General features: G+C 38.2%; 1 protein-coding gene across 1 annotated transcript in view; it reads right to left on the bottom strand.

The window, feature by feature from the left end:
- ADGRB3 (adhesion G protein-coupled receptor B3) overlaps positions 1–26,009 on the bottom strand; it is a 445,550-nt gene that overhangs the window by 34,565 nt on the left and 384,976 nt on the right. Inside the window, exons 19-21 of the mRNA XM_065630898.1 lie at positions 5,490–5,640; positions 4,856–4,925; positions 65–131 (exon numbers count right to left, since the gene is read on the bottom strand). Coding sequence (XP_065486970.1) covers positions 65–131; positions 4,856–4,925; positions 5,490–5,640 — 288 coding nt within the window. The remainder of the gene's footprint in view (positions 1–64; positions 132–4,855; positions 4,926–5,489; positions 5,641–26,009) is intronic.

Genomic DNA, 26,009 nt, shown 5'->3' with positions numbered 1-26,009 from the left:
TATGATTTAAATGGTACATTCCATAATTTCATATGAAAATAATGGAAATTATATTAATGTTTACCAAGACAACAGCAGCTGCAGGTCCAACGAAAGCATAAAGTAGCCCTCCTTCAAGAGACAGCCAACAGCTGGAAAGAACATTAGAGAAGAACTAATGCAAATTAAAAATAAGTATAACACATCACCAAGAAAGCATCAATAACTACTAAAGCATGAAATTCTTCTGCTGTACGTTCAGTCCTACATATTAAGATTCACATGCACACATACGAAATGACTACTTTGTTGATATGATGATGTAGAGACATTGCTAATGTTTCAAAAGCTTTAAAGTGCATTATACATATACTGAAATGCCTAAAATGTATTAAATGCGTAAGAGAAAATAAGTTTACAAATTTTCATTGAATCTCCTCTAACTGTGTATGATGAGTTAACTACACAGAACTTGCCAGGTAGGTATCTAGAAACACTTCCAGTTTACTATGTCTGACAGTTCTGTCATATTTTATGTAATTTATCAATTGCTATTAGAGCTAGGTCTTACAGAAAATATTTCTATTAAAGAAATACCATACATTATCTAACTGTTCTGTACTCTCTGGAATATTTTGCAAACAATTTAAATGTATATTTTAAAGCATCTGAAAACTGTATTTTCTGGTGAGCTACTAATTTTACAGAGTTTGTCATACTGCATCAGGGCTTTCACTGAAAACCATCAGATTTCCAAACACAGAGTGCTTACAGAATTAAATTCTAAATATTTGGTACACCAAAACTTTCCATATCTGCAAAAGATCCCACGGTGAAGTAAATGCAGCTGTGCTATTTTCCCAGTGATTACACATTCAAAGAACTGCATGTTTATTTGAATGCATGATCACACCTAAGTATAAGAAAACCGAAGTATATGTATTCAAAGAATTTACTTGGATCTCACATCCAGAAACATTCTCATCAGAATCACACATATCTGCTTTATTTTCCAGTATATTTTTGTCCTCTTGAAAACCAAGTAAATTAAATGCAACTGTATTGTAATATTAATGGTCTGTTACTGCTGGAATTCTAACTGCAAAGAGTAAAAGTGTTTCCCCTTGCAGCGAAGCCATGTGAAATCTGCCACATGAAGCCAGCTGCATCAGTGTGCTAAATTCTGGAATGATAAATTGATGCAAATAGTTCATATCTGCTTCACTGTTAAAAAGGTAATACGTCAGGCTATTCTACATCCTACCTCAAAAAACAACTACAACAATAATGCTCAATTTATTTTTGTAATGTTGAAGAAAAATGCTTTCAAAATTTTCTGCAATTATTTCTTGCTATTTTTCCAAAAGCCAAATTATTCGTTGTGAGAGAATGAGAACATAGGCTTCTGAAAGGGAGGAATGTATTCACAGTGCATTTCCCTACCAGTATGACCTTTAAAACTTAGTGAAGACGACCACTCTGCATAACTAAGACATATAATTAAACTGTCCAAGTTTATCAGGGGATAAAAATATCAGTTGATAAAAATTGTTTGCATATTGTATGTGAAACATAATTTCAGCTACCCGTGCTGAAAAAAGGATCAACGAGCTGTTTGTTTGTTTGTTTTTGTTTTGTTGCTTTGTTTTTTTTCTAATGAAAATATAACAGTTTCTACCTTGAAAATTTTTGAGCCCAAGGAAGTATTGTTCCCTCCCTCTCTCATGCTTTCAAGTAAAAAGGTGGTTCAAAAGAGTGGCTTCCATTTAGAGGCAGAACTGGGAAAAAAGTACAGGTTGTCATCTTTTTTTTACACAATCTGAATTTTCAACAATCTGGATTTTTGATGATGTGTGATGGGATTATTGCAATGTATTCAATATCCACCAGTTGATAACTTTGAAATGCACTTTTTCCCAATCTTTTTCTTTTGAAGACTTTCTGAAGACAGATTCTCAGGTGCCTTCTTATAACGTAAGGTAATTGTTGCCAATTTTTTACTATCTTGTCTTTCTTCTCTTCTTTTCCATTGCTCTGATAGCTTTTTTCTATTCTTCATAGTGGTTTTTATCTTGTTCTCCTGTTCTTTCATTCTCCCTGACCCTCACGTAGCAGAGACCCCTGCAAACTGATTAGTATTAAGAGCATCCACTGGTGTTTTTATGAGGCCGTGTTACATAGTTATAAAATTCTGCTGAGTGGTGAAGTATCTGTAGACTTGCTCCTGTGTCCTGTATATTTTGTGAGTTGTTTGATGCTCTCCAGGAGAATGGGTCCTTCTCTTAGGAGAACATGACTATGAGAAAATTTTCATTTTTGCTGATATAACGAATTCCTGGAAGTTATTGGCACTGCTCATTAGTATATAGCACTGTATGTAAACATGAGTAGGTCATGCAGGTTTACTAACTATAACTTGCAGTAGCAGTACTTTCATAGTTCTGATCATCTGAAGAGAGGTAGCAGCATTGTTTATTAGACTCATAGAAACAGTTGGAAAAAACAATCAAGCTTTCAAACACAAATCTTTTTAGACATTCTGAAACACCTAAAAGCTTGTCACTGTGTTTTTAAATTATTTTTAAGAAATCCCTTCAGCATCTGTATCAGTACAAGTGTCTAATAATTAAGACTGAAAGAAAAATATAGAAATTGGAGACTTGATCGCAGAATTGGTTGAACTGTGAACAGTTCAGTGCACCCTCATCAGTCATATACCATATGAAACTGAGATCTGCTTCAAAGATCCTTGGGCTTTCTCCCCTTCCATCAATCTCCTCGTGTGTGGGACTATGGGACTGGAATAGTTTCCTTCATTTTCACTTGTAATTGTCTTCATTTGCAAATGTCATTTTCTAAAATAGCATCTTAAAGACCAGGAACAGCTTTTCAACAGGATGCATTTCTGATGGCAGAATGTGTGTAACTGCAGACAAACAGGCAAAATACATTGTAATCTGTTAAAAATCTTACAGAAGTGCTGTAGATACAGGAGGGGGAGCAGGACAGGAGCTCTGTGCTCATACAGCCCCACAGTTGTTACAGGACACAATTCTTTGCTGGCTTTTATAGTGGGACAGAGGATCAGCTGGTGATTGTGGAGGAATCTCCATTCCTTGCATTCCCTATTTTCCTTATGGAATTCTGATGTCAAATGCCAAGAAAATGTATTTGCAAATAAGATGAGAAAGCTGCATTATGGTTCTGTTTGTCCCTTGTACACCTCCTTTTGTGCTTTTGTCCCACGGTACTTTGTCATCTGATTTTGGGTCCTGAGAGAGGAGCTGTTACATGTGCAGAGACCTGCTCTTTTTTACTTTCCAGGTTACCCTTAATGAATGATTTGTTGCTTTGTCTGAATATTTCAGTACATCCTCGTTCAGCCCAGGAAGGAAGCAGGAAGCAACACTGACTAAAGCAAGTAGACACACATGAATAATTTCAGTAGAGTAAATGCAATGGGATTCATCCTGCAAGGGACAGAGCTACATCACCAGTGGAATCTGGACATTGTAATCTTGTGATTTTTAATTCTCAAAGCCTAAATGGTTCTCCAGTCCTGGTTCAAGGACTAAATAATGAAAAAAACCAGCAAGATGAGCACATATTAATTAGAAAAAAATGTCAGAGGAGCAGGTCCTCAATATAACTCCCAAAAGAATGCTAAAACCACTGTTTCACTAATGATTGCCAGCTATAAGTGCTGGTCCACAGTGAATCACTTCACTCAAGTAAGCTATTCCTCATTAAAAAAATGCAAGACATAAGTTGTCGCAATTTAAAACTGAAGAGGTCAGTGTTTAGAGCTGGTATCCAGGAGAACATTTGTTTTTGAATCCTTACCCACCCAGAGCTGGAGTGAGGGCTTGAAGCCTCCCCCACCATGGGCCAAGAGGGTGGGACACACAGGGCAGGGAAGGGAATCCTGATCTCACTCAGTGATGATGCTAAGGAGAATAATTACATGTTCATTGAAGCGAGCACTAGACCTAACTTATCTGCATCTCTGATTAATGCCCTCATTACCAGGCTATAGAGTCATATTTTCTCTCTTTCTGTCCAGATGCATACTTATTTTCTTAGGCAACATGAGGAGAGCTCCAAACAGGACGACTGAAGGAAATGCACTCTCATAGACATAACATCTCGGTGGTTGGAGCAGTCTGCTGGCAGAAGGGATGCTCAGCCCAAGTTTCTTCTTTAGCAGGATTCAACCAAAGGGCAGCCTTGCTGAGGAGTGAATTTTCCAGGGTGCTAAATATGCACTGTAACCAGCCAGGTGGCTAAACAGGAACTGTCTTAATAAAATGTAAAAGAAGTACACAGGTCTCCTCATCATTGTCACTCAAGTACAGCCCAGTTCAGGGAATGGGCTGCATCAGGCACTCCAGCAGAGAGGGGATGGGTGGGAGAGCTATTTTGAGATTTCTGCGGGTCTTTGGCTCCAAACAGCTCAGGAACATTAAAGCCAAGGTACAAGCTTGGTGGGCAGGAAATTGGGTGCCAAAGAGACTCTTGCCAGTACGGTTTTAGATATGTTTAGAGGTTGGCAAAGGCTAGCCATAACATTTACCATTCTCCTTGGTAAATGTATATAACTGTGAGGTGTCCAAGTAGACCTAATCCTCCATGTTTCTAAAAGCCTTGCTACTTCAAACCCTCACATGAAATCCAGGAGTCCTGGAGTTTGCTGACCTCAGTCCAAGACTGCCATATGGTTTTCTCTTTGTTCTCTTATGGACCACCCGGTGGCTCTTAGGGCAGTTCCAAATGTGAACCAATACCTGTTTAGTCTTTAGACTATAATATGTAATTCCTGATGGGTATGACCGTCTTGTTAATTAAAAACATAATTTATCATTTCAGATTGACTTACTAGTGGGCTGTTCCATATCCTTTTGTCTTGGTAAAGCCTATTGATATTGCAACCACTAATGCTGGTAAACCTGAAAGAAGGAAAAACAAAACAGTAATAACTATTAGATGCTCAGCAAAATATTGCTGTTCTGCCTCGACAAAAAATGACAGGGCAGGCCAATGCAAAATGGCCAATTTTACATGTAATGAATCATTTAATGAAGCACAGTGCTATTGCAGAATTTGTTTTTCTGAAGCACTAGCAGGGAAGAGGACATGGTTTTCTGCCCACGGTGTTCCACTTTGATGTAGCTAAATTACTGGTATATTTGACAGGTCTTAAAGTTAACTAGGAAGAGGCTTAATGAATATTCAGTAAATGCTTCTTATATTTTGATTTCTTGATATTACACTACTTTGCTGAAAATCTTCTAAAATTTTGTTAAAACGTTTTTTAAAGAATGCTAAAATATACACTAGCATAGCTTGAGCTTGAGATAAAACAGAAAGGCTTCTAACCTAGTTTTCTTTTTAGTAATGTTCTATCTACTATCTTTCAGGTTTACTGAAGAACACGATGATATTCTTGACATTGTCACTGCATTAAACGTTTCTTTCCAATGATTATGAGGAAACGAATTTTACAGACTTACCCCATCCAAGGCACAGGAAACGTTTCCTTATAAGCCGTGTCCTAATTTTTCCAGTAACAGCCATATATGACTGCCACGCTTCTGTCAAAACCCAACAGAATGAAGCTAAGAAGAAGAAGTGTAAAAATGCGGTGGTTGTGGTGCAGATGCCCTGCAGGGAGCAAAGAGAAGCTCGTGCTGAATATTAGGGACACTCATTTCTCTTTTCAGTTCAACAAGTTGTCATATTCCATCATCTTGACCTTTATCCTTAGCATCAACTCCCCCTTTATGATGTGGTGGCCACAAAGAGAGGAACAAAGAGAGATGTTGATGGGGATTAGGAAGAAGAGGTTTTGACTGTTTTCCCAAAAAATAAGTGTGCCGAGCAGGGATGAAGAATGCAAAATAAATCATACCACCAGATTTTTCTCCACACATTCACTTTGGCCAAAGATCATCATAAAGCCATTGTGGTCAGCAAGTTACAAAGTTACTGATGTATAAAATCTTACAGAGCTGAATAATAAAAATGTGGGGATGCAAATGCTCCTAGTTGCCAGTTATATTTTCTTTCCCTCCATGCAGAAAGGTCCTGACTGTAAATCTGAATTTTAGGCAATGGATTAAGTTTTATTTATTTGATTTCTAATTTAAATCTTATAGAATGTTAACCTATTGGAATATACTGCCTGAGATCTTTTTGGTCAGGTTTAAGTATCATAATCTTAACAATTACCCTGGATATTGTTTTTATGGGTGTCAGTCATTTGTCATCTGAAAAGTAGTTTGAGCACATGCAATCAGCTTTCTTTTGTCACTGTAGCCTTTAATTAAACTTGACATTGTGACTTATAGAAATGAGCTTCTTAGCATAAATGATGATCAACCCTCCACTATGTTGCTTAAAATGCCAGTTGCAGGCTATAAAACTCAGTGTGCATTGTACTCTAGAACCAAAACCACACCAGTAATGTTGAGAATATCTTTTATCACAATTTATCCCTATCATAATTTCAAGTGTCAAAATTATATCAAGGTTAAAAAAAATATATATATTTAACACTCCCAGTATCAGCAATGCAAGATCATAGTTGAGAAATTAAGATATTTTTATGATTATTTCTTTATGCAGCATACACATCTACTAGCTACCTTACACACATGCATTAAAAGGCTAGTAATTTCTTTTTTGCTAAAGTCCCAGTTCAGAAAACTATTTAGGGAGAAAATATGCAAGCTCTTAATTACGTATAGATGCTTGTATTAAGCTGGTAGCTTTGTTGAATCAAGGCTGGTAGCTATGAAAATTTTTCAGGGGTAAGATACATATGACACCACGCATGTTTTTTGGTTCATTCTGTATTCCTAATTACTTTCGTATCTCTTTGTCTTGAATTTTCTATTGTGTTAATTTTCCCAGATTCTTATCTGAAATTAATTGTGTTGGTTCAGTCCAATACTTTTCTCAAATACATAGCTGATAGCTGAAATCAGCTGATATTAGCATTAGCTGATATCAACCTCTGAACTTTCAAAAACTTATGCACTTGAAGAGTCAAAACTTAATGATTTCCTACTATGAATTTACAGATGTGACAAATACCTTGTTTTCTAATCGTGGGTCAAATTGTCTATTTAAATGTGGGGGAAAGGAGTTCAACATAATTACATGCAAGAGAACTACTGTTTATTATTAAAAAGCGAGGAATGTAAACTGGAAAAAAACAGCAGATCCTGAAAATGCACTAGTCATTCCATCCAAGATTTTGCCATTAATTGTTATGTTTAGATGTTGCTAATGTATATGGCTCATAAAATCTATCCTATTAAAGACTGACTGACAGCAGTATTTCCTGCATGTGAAAAATAAATACTTCTTTGAAATGAAAGCTGTGCAGTGAAACACACAATAAATACAATAGAAAATACGGAAATGTCCTTTCTTTTACTAGCTGTCTTGTGTGTTATGAATTCCCACTATGCAACTTTAATTTGTTTTCCTGTCAATGTTTTTGTAAAAGCTAACATGTTCTGTTGGAATGAGAACTGGACAATAAAATGACTTTTGAAAAATAGTACAGAATCTTTCAGGGAGAAACTGAATATGTAAACCAGAGTATCAGCCTGAAAAAAATGTGAATATAGCATTTCCCTTATAAGTAATGCAAATACAAACAAATTCTGATCTTTTGATGAAAATATTGCTAACTCTTATGGCTGACTGAGTATAGACTGTAGGATTTTAGTTCATAGTTTATCCCTTGTATTGATAGAAACATAAATGACGATAATCTGAGACAAATGTGGACACGGCTGTTGTGGAAGAAAGAACTGTGATGAAAATGTTAATAATCACGTTGATCACAAAATGAGAAGACATTCATTAGAAGAAGCCGGTGCTCTAGCTGAGATATATGACTGCTGATTATAGCTAACTCTTTAATGAACACTGATGGTAAGCGTGTAACACTGGTATAACAGCGTATTTGCATCACATACCGTCAGAAAGACGAAAATCAGCCTCAAAACATCACCTAACAACCGCTGTGGGATTGTGATGACAGACTCATGTGCAGTCAGTGCTTGCAGTGAATTTGGCCTCCCTCCTTCCCCAGCCAGAGAAACAGTCCTGGCAAAAGGAGCTCCTTTCTCCCAGGTATAGCCATGGGATCAGCATGGTTGACCAATACTCCCCTGGAAATCTGACTTTCATGTACGTCTTTGTTCTTCTCCTTTGATAAACGAATAAACAAACAACAGTGTCCCATCTGGGAAAGTGCTATATTTGGGAAGTCTATTTCCAAATAAGAACGAAAATTCATTTTCACCAAAGGCTGTTATTAAATGGAGCATTAAGTATCTCTAGCCAGGGAGCCATATTTTAGCAAGTACTTTATTAGTATTTTTTTCTTTCTCACCAGGTCATGGACTACTCCCAACCTCTCCTTCTGCCTCTCCTCTCTTGCCAAGGGAACACCTCCTCCTCTCACCTCGCTGCGCAAATGCAGCAGCATCACTAAAACCCTGTGGCCCATCACTCACAGAAAGCTGCAGTGTGTCAGCCTGTCTGCACCAAGAGATAGTAGTACATATCTTCCCCATTGCTTTAGGAGGAGATGATTCTTATTTGTTTCGAATTCTAGTTTATTAAAACTCACTGAATTAATTACCTGTGCTGAGCACCTGTCAACTTGCAACAAAATGAATTTTAACAGCCTAATTTATTCACTATTTCTTCGAACTTCTGAAATTAAGTCAACTCTCTTACTCTAACCTGCTCTTCCTCCCATTGCTGTTGTTCTCAGGTCCCCATATTTAATTCTAATTCTAAGTGGGGGAAGGGAGCTTTTCTGTCCTCAGAATGCAGAATTTCATGAGCTTTAATTGAGCGTCAAGTATTTAGCTACCTTGAATATCTAAGACCATTCATCCCTTTTTAATAAACAATATACTATTGAAAGCAAGAGCTCACATCAGGTATCAAATTATTTCCTTCTTTCATTCTTGTAAGACACCCACTCTGAATGAGGATACTGAAGCAGAGCTAGAAATGTAAAAAACAATGTAAATTCAAAGCTACTTATTCTAGTGTTTAATATTTTTAATGTAATTATGATGAATAATATAGCTAACATTTATCAGTTTTTATGACCTACAAATGGTAGGTCATAAATGCAATTTCAAAATAACAATTTATTATTATTTTTGGAGCAACTGTGGTTTTGTTGTTTTTTGCTTGTTTGTTTTTAATAGGGCAGTGTTTGTTTGTTTGTTTGTTTGTTTTAATAGCAGTGTGAACAGATCTTCCACACAAAGACAAAGAGGGTTAAGTAAGGACACCTGATTTGTCTTCTTGTCCCGAAAGAGGTTTTTTTTCCTTTAACAAACTAGCTGCCTGTGTCTGAGTTCTGATAAATAGTATAACAATCAAAGCTACTGTAAAATGAACATGAAAAATGAACTCTATATTGGTGATAGCAAAATAAACAGGATTAAAATCCACTCAGTGAGATTATGTCATGAAGTAGAAATGAAAGCTAGTAGAAAATCATTTAAATAACACAATTTCTTGAAGAGTAAAAAAAATCTTGCCCTTGATTTCACTCTGAGCCTAAGGAGATGAATTAAATGGGTGCTAATTTTATTCTTATGAAGTTCTGACCATGCCCTGAATACACAGAGAGCACTTAAAGACCACACTAAAGAACAAATGAAACAAAGAACAAACAAAACAAAGAGAATGCTAAGGATGTAGCAAAGAGCAGCAACATAATTCTGTGTCAAAAGTTGTATGTTTTATTGGCTTTTTGTGACTCTCAAGTCCTCAACTGTAAACCAGTTTATTTTTTCCTACTTTAAGTTAAAAATATGAATTTATAAAGGAACATACCACTTATTATTCTTTATTTGTATTTTTAATTATTTATTTTTAAACTGACTTGCACAAAACAGTAATTTTATCTCAGGAATGGCAGACTGTCAGTATACTGGTCAGATAATAGTGAATTCTCGATTTAATTCTAATTTTCACAGTAAACTTCCACAAAATAGTAGATGGACTTTCAGAGGCTGTGGGGCAAAGAAGCAAGGGCTTGCACCTTAGGAGTGTTTTTCTGGAAGGCGGATAGATTTTCAATGACAAAAAAATACAGCAGGAAAAGCTATCTCTTCAGTTACAAACATCACGGGTCGGTACTGGGACCAGTATTATTCAATATATTCATCAACGACTTGGATGAGGGAATTGAGTGTACTATCAGCAAGTTTGCTGATGACACCAAGCTGGGAGGAGTGGCTGACACGCCAGAAGGCTGTGCTGCCATCCAGCGAGATCTGGACAGGCTAGAGAGTTGGGCGGGGAAAAATTTAATGAAATATAACAAGGGGAAATGTAGAGTCTTGCATCTGGGCAGGAACAACCCCAGGTTCCAGTACAGGTTGGGGAATGACCTATTAGAGAGCAGTGTAGGAGGAAGGGACCTGGGGGTCCTGGTGGACAGCAGGATGACCATGAGCCAGCACTGTGCCCTTGTGGCCAAGAAGGCCAATGGCATCCTGGGGTGTATTAGAAGGGGGGTGGTTAGTAGGTCGAGAGAGGTTCACCTTCCCCTCTACTCTGCCCTGGTGAGACCACATCTGGATTATTGTGTCCAGTTCTGGGCCCCTCAGTTCAAGAAGGATAGGGAACTGCTGGAGAGAGTCCAGCGCAGGGCCACAAAGATGAGGAAGGGAGTGGAGCATCTCCCTTATGAGGAAAGGCTGAGGGAGCTGGGGCTCTTTAGCTTGGAGAAGAGGAGACTGAGGGGTGACCTCATTAATGTTTATAAATATATAAAGGGTGGGTGTCACGAGGATGGAGCCAGGCTCTTCTCGGTGACAACCAACAGTAAGACAAGGGGTAATGGGTTCAAGCTGAAACACAAGAGGTTCCACTTAAATTTGAGAAGAAACTTCTTCTCAGTGAGGGTGACGGAACACTGGAACAGGCTGCCCGGGGTGGTTGTGGAGTCTTCTTCTCTGGAGACATTCAAAACCCGCCTGGACGCCTTCCTGTGTAACCTCATCTGGGTGTTCCTGCTCTGGCAGGGGGATTGGACTGGATGATCTTTTGAGGTCCCTTCCAATCCCTAACTTTCTGTGATTCTGTGATTCTGTGATCTAGATCATTTCCCACTCCTCTTTTTCAAATGTTTAACTCAGAGGTACTTCTAGAAATTACCTCTCTGTGAGCAATGCACTCACGATCGTTATTGACAGTTTCTTACCAAGGAGATCAGTCAGAATGTCTCTCATTTTTACCCAGGTTCAGGGTCCAGCACTAGAGTTGCTGTTCATATCTGATCCACAAAAAGTGTACGGAGCTTTCTTTTTAGCTTCTGCCCTTTGTAGTTCTTTTTCTTAAAAGTTCTCCTTTGGTAGCTGTCACATCTATCACTCATACCCTCTACATTTAAATTCAATAATGTATAGTCGTATTTCAGCATCCTTCGGTTATTTCTGGTTCCTCTTCTAGCCATTTTTCTTCTTCAGACCTTATAATGCACATAGTACAAAATCATTGTATTAACTAGATGCGAAGGGGTAGTCTTTGGGATAGACAATAATTCATGGAATTTACATTGCAAACCTTCCTTGCTCTGACATATGGCAGAGTCTGTCTACACAGTAACAGTAAAGGCATTCTTTATGTGATCCATGTTGCTAAATTGTGAGTGAATTCCTTGGCACAGTTTTGACCTGAGCCAAAAAATGTTCTCCCAGGCCCAGGCCCAGATGGAAGGAGAGCCTGGGCCAGGAACCCTGCCTGACAATCAGCTTGCACACAACTCTCTCCCTGCCCTGGAGGGCTCTGTTGTAATAGATGCAAGCTGTGTGCTAGTTTGCCTTGGGCTATAGAAATATTCGTGGTTCATTTTCGTTACTGGTTGGGATTGAGGCAAGAAGTCCAGCTGGATAATTAATAATATGCTCAGCTATTACTAACATATGAGACAGTAAAATTCATTCCACATTGTTTACAGCATTCTCTGGAGATCGTCAGTGCCATGTGCAGGTTTGGAATGGGTTAACTCAGAATTGCTTTCTTGGTAGTGTGCCTACAGTAAATTGAAAGTCAATTAAAAGACAGTTCTCATACAGTTTTGTTATGCTCATACTAATTTTAGTCTTCCTCCTGTTCTGTATTGTTATTGCGAGGTTATATTCAAGCAAATGAGCTCAGCACAAGCAGTATTATAGAACAGGTTACTCAGAGGCAATTTGGTTTCTTCGATTACAAAACCTGGCAAGGAACACTCTTCCCTTTTTGCCTTAGTGCTGTGAACATGTATATTTTTCTGGGCAGGCAGGAAATGAAGGAACAGGATCCCCTAATAGTTCGCAGGTTTAATTCAAAAGTCAGTGGAAAGACTCCCATTAATTTAAGTGGGCTTTGTATTGGGCATTACACCTATAGAATAAGAGATGAAAGGTGGATGATCAGAGGCTTGTGATCTTGCTTTTCATGCTAAGTGTTTTAAATGTTTACAAAGTATTGGATGAATATTTGTCTGTTAAGCGAACATGGCCTACTTCACATCATGAATTCATTCTGTTGGCTTTGATGTAAAACACTTTAAACAAGGTAAATGTCAATTCTGTCAGGACAAAATTACTTAGTATTATAAGTATGTCCTCACATGAATGTGTTGTGAAGTTTATGAAGCTCAAAACAGCAGGTTTTCAGGCAGACACAACAGAACATAAGAGGCCCTTTATGACTCTGAAGTATAAAATCAATTTAAATACAAGTTTTTTAACTTCTTCCTGACTAATTTCAAATTGCTATTACTGTGTTGTAATAGTGATGATTCAGTGTGCCAGAGAACACCCTTTCTGAGTTCTCTTCTTTTTATTGTATTTGGTTTTTTTTTTCCTGAAAAATTAACCCTTTTGAGTGTAAAATGATTATGCTCAATTCAAGTAAAAAACTGAAAATCACCAGCATGTTTTGTTTAAAAAAATCTTCATTACTGACCTATTGAGGAATGACAGTTAAAAAAATAAATTGAAGGTGACGTTATCCTGAAAAATTACTCTGTAAAAATAGCATTACCAAGTCTGAAAGATTTCTTATTTAAAGAAGGGTAAAATATAGATTTGTTTTTTTAACTGATGGGCAAGAAAAATCAACCTGGTCTCTGAAAACCATTGAAGAATTGAAGTTCTTATGTCTCTCATAATTGAGGGTAACAGTATTATAGAAGCAGAACCCAGGGTGCGGTGTGAACATAAGGGACTGGATTGATATTAAGGAAGGTATAATTTGGCCTGAAAAGTCTCTGTAACTGGCTGTGACTTATAGGAAAAAAGAGAATGCACGCTGGCTGTCGGAGTTGTTCTACTAGGGTGTCAGAGACAATTCTATTTACTTGGGAACTATGCAAATTAAGGCGGAGTTTATGGATAAATAATCAACAGGCTTCACTGATGTTATTACACTTTGATTTTCAGGACAGTTGTTTCTCAGGAAATTTTTTTAGACTCTGAAAATTCCATAGTGGTTTTATGATAAAATATGGAATATGCAGTGTTCTCTCTTAAATGAAGACAAATGCTCTTGACAGGTTTGAAGAGATATAATGAGAAAACTGCACTAACAATGAAGCAGAAGCTGTTTGGCTACAACATACAGCAATGTGCTGTATATCCATTTCAACTTATTACATAAAGATAGATACCCCGATTTTGAGAACTCTCTTTGAGTTGTTGCAAGTAGAAATATTTGGTTGCATTAGCATACTAATGGCTATACCTGTTCAGAGAAGAATGAAGGACCCAAGAGCCAACAGTCAATCAGAGTGATGAGCAACCCATGCGAGAGTGTTCCAAAGGTCCTGAGTCTTCCTAACTTTAATTTATTTAAAAGTTCACTGTGGGGGCTGCATTAGTAGCTAGGGGCAATGAGCCAGGATTGATAATGAAGGGGTAGCTGAGCTAAGCACAAGGGTTACACAAGTCAGCAATGACGGCAGCTAAAGAGCGCAGCTGAGAGGGAGTTCCCTACGGAGTTCTGAGAAGAAGAGGAGGTGTCCAGGCACTGACAAAGACAAGGAATTGAAGGAGCTTTCTTGAAGAGATGGCAAAACATAAAAGGGTAACAGAATTGGTACTGGCGTGTTCAAGACAGTGGAGTCCGATATGTGAGACTTCAAATTCCTACAGGAGGATCCAAGTGTAGCTAGTGCAAACTGATGTGCTGATGGAAAAATTACCAGGAAAAGTAGACAGAAAATAATTCATTGTGTTGCCCCTCAATGTTACAAGGGTAAAAACTTGTTGTCAAAGAATTTTTTTTTTAGGGAAATGTGATTGTCACCTAAGTATCTCTACTCTTAAATCAGATCATCTGTTTGCTCAATTTTAAATTTTGATCTCATTTACTAACAATAAAATTGCTGTAATTTTAAGGAGTTTCCACAGCAATCAAAATGATGACTAGAATGAGAAATTCAACAACAAAGCCTGCAGTTGCCTTTCACTTAGTCTGACTGTGATGATTATAATCCTGCCATCTAAAAACAGTCCATCTTCTTGTCTGGTATATTGGTGTCAGCAAATATTCCTTCTCTGTATAACTGTAGGAATTCCATCTCTTTACACTATTGACTAAAACCCTTGAAGCAACAGCTTTGCAATGATATTACATTACCATGTCACCTACCCTTATTCTTTGTATTTTTTAATCACAGCTGTATACATAGGTCTTTAAAGTCTTTATATAAAAATAATGATAAGAGGGAAAGGAGGATTTTGCCCCTAAGACCAACCTCGGTTTCAAGCATGCCCAGTTTTCCTCAAAGTATAGTGTATTTTAGGATTAGCAGTAGGGAGACAGTGAGGAATGGTCCCTTTTGAGAGAAGTAGTTTAAGTCCAAACTAGAAATAATCCAGGAAAGGGAGACAGTATCTACATTACTGTGGTCATCCAAAGTCTTCTCATACCACATAACTTCAGTTTATTTTTCAAAAATAACTGATAAAGTAAAATTTTTAAAGATCCATTATGGCCACATCTATTTGTACTTACAAACAAAATGGGTTAGAAAGCATTCACTCATCCTGCAGCCAGCTGGAAGGATACAGTAAATGTCTGTATCAGTAAATTTATTTGTATTCCAAAACAAGGTGGCCACATCCAAACAGCCTGCTGTTAGTGGTCCCTTGCCAATTCCAACTCTCCTGAACTCAAGGCAATGACTGGGATAATGCTAATTAGGGTGGGAAAAAATTCTGCCAGGAGGCATGTTAATGATTCCAGAGTGTGGATGACTTCATGCCAATGCTTGGGGTCATGCCCACCTACAGCGGCATGTAGAACATTTTGGCTTTGTTCTCTTATCCAGTAAAACATGTGATGGGTTTCAGCAAATGTGGTGGGTTTGAACAAATGTGGTGGTTTGACCTCGGTCAACAGCTAAGCACCCACCTCATCACTTGCTCACTCTCCCCAGCAAGATGTGGGAGAGAATTGGAAAATCAAAAGTGAGAAAAACTTGTGGGTCGAGATAAAGACAGTTTAATAAATGAAGAAAAAAACCCCCAAACAAAAACCCGCACGAAGTGATGCAATCACTCACCACCTCCCACCAGCAGACTGTTGCTCAGCCAGTCTCCAAGCAACAGCTACCATGGAAAGACTACCCCCAGTTGTATTGCTGAGCACATTGTGATATGGTATGGAATATCTGGTCAGTTGGGGTCAGCTGTCCTGGCTGCATCCCCTCCCAGCTTCTTGCCCATCCCTAGCCTGCTCACTGGCAGGGCAGCTGAGAAATGGAGAAAGTCTTGATGCTGTGTAAGCAATGCTCAGCAATAGCTAAAATATGAAGGTTAACAGCACTTTTTTAGTCACAAATGCAAAGCACAGCACCATATGGGCTCCTGTGAAGAAAATGAACTCCATCCCAACCAGGCCAAGTACAGGAACGTAATGTTGAACCCAAGTGGAGTGTGTGCATGTGTGTGTGTGCACGTGTGCCCATGAAGAGGGAATAGAGGCTTTTGAATCAAGACACACACACACAGGCAGGCACTTTTAAAAAAATTGATGTAAATGCATATGAAACTTGTTTCATTTAATTGAAAACTGTTTGTTTTTTGTTTTTTTGTTTTTTGTGTTTTTTTCCCAGAAATATGTACTTTTTCCATCTAGTATTAGAATCAGACCACACATTGTCACACTAGAAAAGCAAGTGGAGACAGAGAGAGCCTTGGACAGTTTATGCATTGCAAGGCAAAATTTTCAGCAGATAGAAGACAGAGGAGATTGCTTTATGTCTCTGTATCAGATCCTGTCAACGTGCGTACCCAAGACTGAATGTGGAATGAGGGATGAAGAACAAAATCTCCAGTCCAGACAACTGCAGTGCCCTAGTCATGTACAACACAGCCAGTGCAAACTTACTATACAAGTGCATCATGAATGACATTAATTCCTCTTATGGCCATGATGTTAATTTGTAATGCCTTTAATGCATTAGTCATGGGTTATTTCAGAGGCCATCCATCTCTTTCTTCATTCCATGTAGAGATCCATGTAATGGCAATGAAGCTGCCTCATTTACAGGATGAAATTTCAGCTGGAAGAAATGAATTATTAATGGAGGGCTCTATTTTATGGAAAACATGGCTAAAGAAATTAGGCAAAAAGTTTAGAGTTCCTCTAAATATAGGAGAGGGAAGTCATTGAGAAATAATGGGTTTCTAATGATATTAATGAAATCTCAGTGATTTTCACATGGAAGAAAGATTGTATAGCAATGGATGCATGAATACACTGAGGAATTCAAAGGACACAGTTCACACAGAATCACAGAGTCACAGAAAGTTAGGGATTGGAAGGGACTTCAAAAGATCATCTAGTACAATCCCCCTGCCAGAGCAGAAGCACCTAGGTGAGGTTACACAGGAAGGCGTCAGGCGGGTTTTGAATGTGCATCTCTGTCTGACCATCAGTTCTGGTCATTGTATACCATGGTTACTGGCATGAACGGTAGATAAATTATGGAAGTTGAAAGAGAAAAGCAACAGTATCCACAATCAGAGAAAAGAAGAGGTTGTGACCACAGATATGTATGGAACATTGACTACGAATGGGAAGGAGATCAATAGGTGAAGAAGCCAATTTTTCCACTCAGGTAATATTTTGACATTAGCTTTCATTCATCGCTTGCACAAGAAAACAAAATATCAAGATTATTTTTTTTTAATGAAAGGTGAGAACACATATGATGCTTACACCTTTGCATTGTCTTCCAGCAAGGAGGAAATTCTGTGAGGTAACACACTCATTCAGTTCTCTTTATCTGCTGTGTTAAACCAGGAGGATAAAAGGTTTGCAGTAATAACAAAACAATATTTATTAACAAAGCAGTGTGGAGTCTTTCACAATTATTTCTTTAGAGTGATTGTAAAAATTTGTAAAGTTGTGATTATTAGAGAGGAACACTATAAAAACCCGTGTGTTTTAAAGGAGCAAAGAATGAAATAGTTTTGTAGAGAGATCAGATGTAGTAGGAGAAGTTAAAATCAACAACAGCTCCTCTGGCATATTCCTTCAAGTCATATTTCTTGATTAAGGAGAATAGCAGTCTTCCTATGGGCCCTGGCTTTCTTGCCTGTATTCCATCTCTCTCTGTTTCTTCCCATGGAGCGACAGGAAAGGGTTAGCGGGGTTAGATCATACTTGGGATCTAAGGTGGGGTGAATCCACTCCTGTCAACACAAGCTGGAGAAGGAGCTGGGACATCATTACTATTTGGATAGCACTGATTCCTCATAGATACCAGCGAGCAAAAGGTTCTTCCTCCTATGTACTTTAAATATATTCTTCCTATGGGAGTCACTATAAGGAGTCTTGTTAAGACCACAAAACTTTCTGTGAAGCTTCATATTTGCTGGTTTCACCTTTGCTTAACTCCTAAGGAGTCTAAAAACATGAACCTCCTGCTGGAGAAAAAAAAGTGTTTCCAAAGGAGGAAGTAAAAATTTTGTGGAGGGACACTAGATAGAGTGCACAGAGATTTCAGCAGGATGAACTACAGAGAGAACTAGAGCCTAGCAACATGACAGCTTTCTCCAGGCGGGCTTTAGGTATGCTCTTAGATAATGCTGGCCAAGGAATTTGAAGAGCTTCCCATTAAAGATGCCTACAGCAGTGAAAAAGTTGCAGAGTCTCAAAGTTTGCTATTCTAGGGAGAGGAAGGGAACCAGAAAGGGTGCACAATCGGTTTGAAGAAGGTCATATGATTTTCTGACCTGTGGACATACAAGCAGTAAAAAGAGGAAGCAGGCAGTGCACAAAGTCCCCATTATGAACTCTTGTTTAAAATGTACTTTATTCTTGTATCCGTGTATTTTTCATATCAAAGAAGATGGTCTGAGATTCCTATATTTATTCAGGCTATTTAATTTTCTGCTCCAGTCAGAACAGAACTGTGGCCACTTGCACATGCACAGGAGATTAATGCTTCGTAAGAAGGTGATTTGTATTCCCTAATGAAGTGTGTGAGATCATTGTATGAAAGAGCATATATTTTACCAAAGCCTTAAATAAAACTACATCTCTATTGCTATGGATCTAGTGTTTCGAACAGTGTTTGCTCTGTGCCTGACTCTCCTTGAGAGAGGAGACCCCAGTGCTCTCCCTCAGCGCTGGTACAGAGCCGAGCACTCCAGGACACCTGATAAACGTGATTGCTAATAACATAATCACTCAGGGTGACGCCTTGACAGAAGTTTAATTCTAGTAGTGTCTTTACACCAGGAGATTTAATATAGCTTTGGGGTTAAGTACAGCAGTGAAAGCCAGGTAGGAAAAGAGCAAACGCATTTCTTGAAGGCTTGTTTTATATATTAGTCAAAGGGCAAACAGAACTGCTTAGTTTACAAAACTGCTAATTTATCTTCACCCCACATATCAGAAGGAGGACTGATTTTGCAGCGCTACTTACCCAAATCTATCATTGCTTAATAAATTACTCATGTGTTTCTGACTGCATCTTGTCATCAATTTTAGCTCTAGTCAGCTTTAAGTGTGCTGCTGTTTCCTGGTTCTTTCCTTCATTAATATTACCTCCTCAATCCATGCTAGGCACACAGTTTCCAAAGATAAATTATTTCCAACCCTTGAAGGTGGTAATGCTGTGATGGTTTTATGGTAGGTGCTTGCTACTAATTACTTCAGAACTACTGTTGAATTAACTTCAGCTGGATGAGGCAGATATTTTGTGGCTTTTTTCCCCCCTCTCCCCCAAATAATTTTGATATTTTTAGCCCTAAAAAATAATTTTAAGAATATTTTTGACTATTTTATTCTACATTTAATGGGCCAATTGTAAGACAGCTTTCTGCCTATATGTGGCACAAAAGCATTGGGTGATATTACTAATGTATTTTTTAAACTTTTCTGATGAGAACACTCATTCTAATTATTCAATTGATCTCAATGAACTATCACCATATATATTTCAAAACTTCCTCTTACAGTTTCTTATTGTAAATCACAAACCATCTAATATTAAATTTTCAATTAAAGAAATTGCAGAGTTTATAATATTTGTAAGAAAATTGCTGGTGCTTAAAAATATAAGCACATCCTGATGAAGCTGAAATGATGACACTTTGGCTTGTATCACAGCACTCTGGTTTTTGCATGAAACATAACAGCCAACAGGATGCAGCAGAACATCTGCAATTTTGTCTGAGTGTTGGATACACATGAATCAGTCTCATCTGCGGTGCTTTTTAAAATTTACTTCCAGTTATTGTGAGGGACTATAAAGACAAACAACTCTGCTCAGGATACAAATAATGTGATTTGCATTCAAATAAAATTTTAAGTGTTAGAACTAGGATGCTCAACATATTACATTATTTTTATGTCATTGATACATCAAAAAATTGAAATGTGGAACTCACTGCTTCAGGATTTGAAGGTAGCCAAAGAGAAAAGTGAGTTTAAAATGGATTAGACAATAGGCTGACTGCTGGATGCTTTGGATGCAGTTCTGGCTCAGAAAATCTTTAAATTGCTGACTGCAAAATGTTAGGAAGGCTAATCGGAGATAGGATCATTCACTGCCTGCTCCTATACCCTTCCCTATATGTCTGGTTAATGTAGACAGCACAGTGAATAAGACACATCACTGAGCTGACCTGATACTGTTGTTCCTGTGTTCTAAAGCTGGCAAGTAGCACAATTATAGCAGATCATTTTAAAAATCAGGTCGAATCATGAGAGATGAGAATTCTGCCTGTGTGAAGAAAACCCCTTTCATCTACATAGCTGTGAAGAAGAACAGGCACTCCTCTGCTGGTCTGTTTACACAAAGGTCCAAGATCCTCAGCAAAACTCTGTGCAGGTGGCCCAAGCCAGCACCAGCTGCTTTCACTCCTATATTGCCCAGAAATATCATCCACACTTCATTATATCCATAACTCTTCAGTCTTATCCTTTTTCCTTCCAATAAAGACCATAAGTTTCAGACCTGTTATTCTTACATGAAAAACTTTTATTTAATATAAATGAACAGGATTTTACAAAACCAAATTTCCTCTGCTTTCAGACAGGTTTCTTTTCCTTTGTGAAATTAATGGCCTTTTGAGGCAGCCAGTTTCGCAGTTCTCAGAGTATAGTCCTATTTTATACTTGTTTGTGGGCATTTTTCATACAGCAACAGGAAAGAGAGGTAAGGATATATAGTGAATCAGAAATGTAAACCTTCCAAATAAGGAGAGCTTGGGTATAAGGTGTAGTATCAGAAACCACTTGTTAAAGTACAGAAAATTTGTAAATCTGCTACTACAGTCAGTGAAGCTGTTAGCCCGCTGGCTGACCTTGGATAATATTTTTTCTTCTCCTTTCTGTGCTTACCTCCCCCCAGCTATAAAACAGTAATGACAACACACAGACCACTCTCATAAAACACTCAGACTGGAAGAGGAAAAATTATTTATCTATGCATATTCGGAGTAAAAGGATTTCAAGTCAAATGTATCTTCCTTTTTTTCTTAGTAACTTTTTCTCAAAGAAAAGGGGAGAAGTTTAATCTGCAATTGGAATGTCTTTGAAATATGTGTTAAAGGGAAAGGTCAAATATAAAGCAAACAATCACCTACTCTTCCAAACTCAAAAGATGTTTGTATGTGGACATTATGTTTTATCTTTCTATCAATATCTGTCACTCAACAGAATAACGCAAGAAGGCGGAGAGACAGAGATTTTTATTAAAAAAAAATCTAAATAGGCTAAAAAATGTTGCCATAGAGACTGATTCAGACACTATAAAAATAGCTCTTTGTACTGTTGGTATCATGATTTTGTCCTCTGGTATTCTACCTGAATGAAGCAGTCTCAGCAAGATGCCCATGGTCACCAAAAGCAAAGTAGCAAATCCGTGGAGGACGTCCGAGGATATTTTGAATCTGCGGTTATCTGCAAATTTGGGTTAAATTACTTGATTTGAAACATAGCTCGTGGAAGGCAGGCCAAGATATTTGGCTCTTTACAGCTGTTTTGTTGTATAGTGGCTTCCTGGCAATTATATAAATTATCTTCTTTTAAAATGAAAAGGAAAAACAGTAAAATCACTCTTCTGTCCCTTCATAATCACTAGAGTCTTTTTTAGGAAGAAAGTTACTGTACTCTTGTTTTAAAATTGTTTAGTGCTTTTTTTTGTTTGTTTTGGTGAGCTGAAAAAATAAGTAGCATTATTGAAATTGCTGGCTGGAGATACATATCTCATAGTATTATTACACATTTGTAGCCAGTAAAAGCTATCTGGAGGTTTTGGTGTGTGTTTGTTTGTTTGTTTGTTTGTTTTTAAGCAATAGGAGTTTAACAAAATTGATGACCAGGACATTAAATTAGGATTAACTTTCTGTTAACAGCAAGTATTGAGCTTTCCACTCAGGTTTGATACAAGAACCATTGCCTGGTCTTTCTTGTACATGTTAGATCCATTTCTTGGAATTCTCCTTTTAAAAATGTATTTATTTTTATTTCATTTGTAAAAGAAGAAGTTTTTAGGACAGGAATGGTTCAGTCACTAAAACAGACATCTTCAGAAAAACAATTCTGATACAAATAAAAAGGAGTAAGGATATATATGTCTGTAATAAAAAAGCACAACTGAGACTAACTGCTGCACTGCTTCCCAGTCTTCTTGTGGCTTAACCCCATTAAACAGGACCGGGTGAGCCTTACGCTTGTTTAGTTTATCCTAGCCATTGGACTGGTTCACCTTGTTCTAATCCCATTTTTCTAGTCCCTGGTTTGAAATTGATATGGCAGGCATACTTACACATCACTTCTTCCAGAGGTGAGGGATTTGAGATGTTTATTTTGTTGCATTGGCAAAGCAGCTAGAATTAATGGAATTATATCTGCCAAAACATGGTGACAAATTTTAATGAAATAATCTTCCTAGTGCAACTGAAACTGAATGGGCCAGATCTTTGCTCTCTGGGTGCCTTTTTGTACAGGCAAGTAAATTCTAAAGTCATAATACTGACAGACATTTCATGCCCTTTCCCTACAGTGTTGATGCTTGGTCAAGTCAGGTTTACAATGCCCAGCGGATCCTGGCAGCTGGGCCTGGGTTAGGGCTTCCTGCTACTTGTAGGTGAGTTTGAGGGCAAACCTCACTGTGATCAGCAGTTTTTCTTGTTTATCTGGGCAACAGATTTGTTTTGACTGATACTTCTGGTGTTGGGAAATGTCAGTATGACCACCAGAAATGAGCTGTATTTTTATATCCACAGCTGAAGCCGTGAGTTGGGCAGTGGTCTCTGTAGCTGTCCAGAGGAGAGGGCTCCAAATTGCAGAAGGGTGAGGACGATAAGCAGAAAGAATATCCCCATTCGATAATTTTTCAGCTGAAGCTCAAATATCAGGCATCTTTGTTTACGTGGTCACCTATGGTGACATGATGAGTAGAAAGAACCATGTTCTCTAAAGGGGGAATAAAGAAAAAGAAATCTTGCAACACTGCTGCTGGGTGAATTAACAGGGAAAGAGGAAACTTCTGAAGGAACCAACTCCAGCTCTCTGCAGTAATGAAGCCAAGATTACAAATGGCTGTGCGACAAAGGCCATTGTGAGGGCCTTGCTCCATCTCGAGACTTCAGCAGCATCAGTGCCTTGTAGCATAGTTGGCAACATCAGACAAGCATTCTGATGTTTGCCACAGCTGACAGTGCCGAAGACCCTATGTGTCCCTTCCCAGAGTGACAATGGAAGAAAAGGATACAACAAAATACAAAGGATTTTACATATTAATATGCTAGGCAGAAAGAATGTTAGACTGGATAAGGCCCAACTTATTGGAAGGTTCCAGAAGCAAAAGAGAGAAAAGAGTAAGCAGCTTTTAGCTGCTGCAGTTCAGTCTTGCTCAACCTTGCAAATACAGAATGTTAAAAGGAGACACTAATAAAAGACAAGATAGCTGATAGCATCAGAGATACCAGTTTGCCAACACAGCTTTATTTAGACACAGATCTCACGCTAGGAAAAGTGAGGTCTCACGAAGCCTTAAAAAAATAGCAACATAGTTAACATGCTAGCAGCGTAAGAGGGATTTTTTCAGGCAATATTGAGGAAAGAGAAAGTCACAACTGTGAAAGCATTAACTGAAGCCCATCAGGGAAGTTGTGTGTTTGTGAGGACATGCAGACAAGAACATGTGCTGTCTGTGTAGCTGGGCATTAATTTGAATGCCGGTGGCCAAAGCATTATCACAGTTAGATGTTAGTGTAGGTTCCGGGCAAATCTACCTAGCTAAAGAATTTGTTTTGTTGTATACCTGCCTCAGAGCCCTTGTCAGGAAGCTGTGCATATAATGGATGTTGGTTGTGGATCTTCACCACCTGAGCACCTCCTGTTGTTCAGACAAATTGCCAGTATCTTTCCACTCCTCTTAAATGGAACTGCTTGTGGCTCAGAGATGGTTTCATCTGGAGTTCTAAATATCTGAATATATGACTGGGATGTGTACATTTACACCAGAGATGTTAATGAATATGGTAGATTAATAAATTCAGATTTGAGGTCCACAAACTGATATGTCTCTAAATCAGAATACGAATTTGGAAATTCATAAGCATGACATGAATAAACAGGAAATTCAGCCACTTTTAGATGAACCTATACTATCCAGGCTGTTTCCAATATAAGACAATACCTGCTTATGACAAATATATAGATAATTTTTTACAGACTATTTTTAGTTCTTACAGAGTCACGTACATGACTCTAAAAAGTCATGGGAAAATACAAAATAAAAGGACCATTCTAAGACTCTTTATGCTTTTTTACAGAGTCATTCTATAACAACAGCAATGTTGGGCACAGCTTCTTGTCATCAGCGTGCCCATACACAAACACCAAGGAGCTGGAAGAAGACCAGGCAATGGTTATGGCCATATGAAAACCCCTTACAGAAACTGACTGATAATCTGAAGTGGAAAAGGAGTTAATTTTTTTCCTCATGCATTTTAACACTGAAAATGCCATAAACACTTGGTGGAATTCTTGGGTAAAAAGTTTTTTTATGGCATTCTACATTAGACTTCAAGATTTCGACTAACGTCCTTTCAACACTGAACACAAAGACAAAAACACTCATGGAAGTGGCCACTACCCACTGCTTAAATTAAGCAGCTACCAACAAATAAGAAAAGGCTTTACAGAAAGATTTCCAGGTCTAAATTGACCTTGACCTAGGCACAATCCCAGCATCTGACAGCTAATTTCAACAAATTAGAGGTGAATAACTAATGGACTAGACTTGCCAGAAACCTGTCCAATGCTGCCAAAGAGGGAGGTATCAGTGCAGTCAGCACCTAACAAACTTCCTATTGTATTGGAAGGAGTGAATTGATTTGCGCACAACTGACGGCCAAATTTTGAAGAGATAGCACGGTCTTATCCATATTGTTCTTCAGGCAGAGGTCTCTTCCAAAATTTGATTGACAATGGGACACAAGCAAAGTCAGTGCACCAAGATCAATAACCTGCTTGCTCTGACTGAGAATAAAGTGATGAATATAAGCAAATAAAAGATATACCTTACCAGATTCCAGAAAACTCTTTGACAAGTGGTATGTCATGGTTTTAGTGTTGTTATTTTAGATTTTTTTTTTTTTTCTAAGAAGGACATACGAAAGTTCCTGTAGCAGTGACTTTGCTAGATACATCAACTTGATTACAGTTTTAAGACCTCATGACACCATATTATTCCAAAACCAAGTCAATATTTACAAAATGCAGACTATGTCTATACCGGCAAACTAAGCAAGGCCAGGTTACGGGTCCAATCACCTGGCAGGTGATTATCCATAACTGCTGAACTGCTAATATGACCCCTGCCATGGTCTCTGCCAAGCAACACGGCCCTGGGCAATACCCATCTTGGTCCATGGGACAGCACAGGCCAACAGGCAGGATGGATGCAGCCTGCATCTTCTGGAAGGTAAGAGTTTGTATGCATTGTCCTCAGCACCAGAGAACATTTCCTGGCTCATTAGATTAATTCTATTGTACAGGCAAGGCCACAGGGTTTCTGAAATCCTTGTAACAAAATACAGATCTAATTTTCTTTTCCTGAAAACGTTCTGATTAATGCTTCCCTTGCTGCCTCAAAGCTTAATTTAGAAGCCAAAAATTGGAGAAAGGTTTCTATCATTTCTTTTTGCTCATATATGCCTGGGTACCTATTATATGAAATACTACTTGTTGTCCTTCTTGTCACCTGCATTCGTGAAGTGGGAAAACTAATGCTTCCCTCCAGAAGCATTGTCAGGACAAATACAGTGGTGGATATGAAACTCCAAGAGACTGAATTATGACAGCTACACATGCCTTTGATCAAGCCTGAGGATTATACGGAATTTCAAGACAAAGACCAAATTAAATGCATTTTTTTGTGGCATTTAGACCCTTCTTGCACAGGAATAAATGGTTATGTGGCGTCTTTGGCAGTCAAGAGTCAAGCCTTT

The sequence above is a fragment of the Caloenas nicobarica genome, chromosome 3 (assembly GCF_036013445.1).
Source record: "Caloenas nicobarica isolate bCalNic1 chromosome 3, bCalNic1.hap1, whole genome shotgun sequence".
Taxonomy (NCBI): domain Eukaryota; kingdom Metazoa; phylum Chordata; class Aves; order Columbiformes; family Columbidae; genus Caloenas; species Caloenas nicobarica.
The sequence above is the reverse complement of the archived record's forward strand: the minus strand, read 5'-3'. Positions and strand labels throughout refer to the sequence as shown.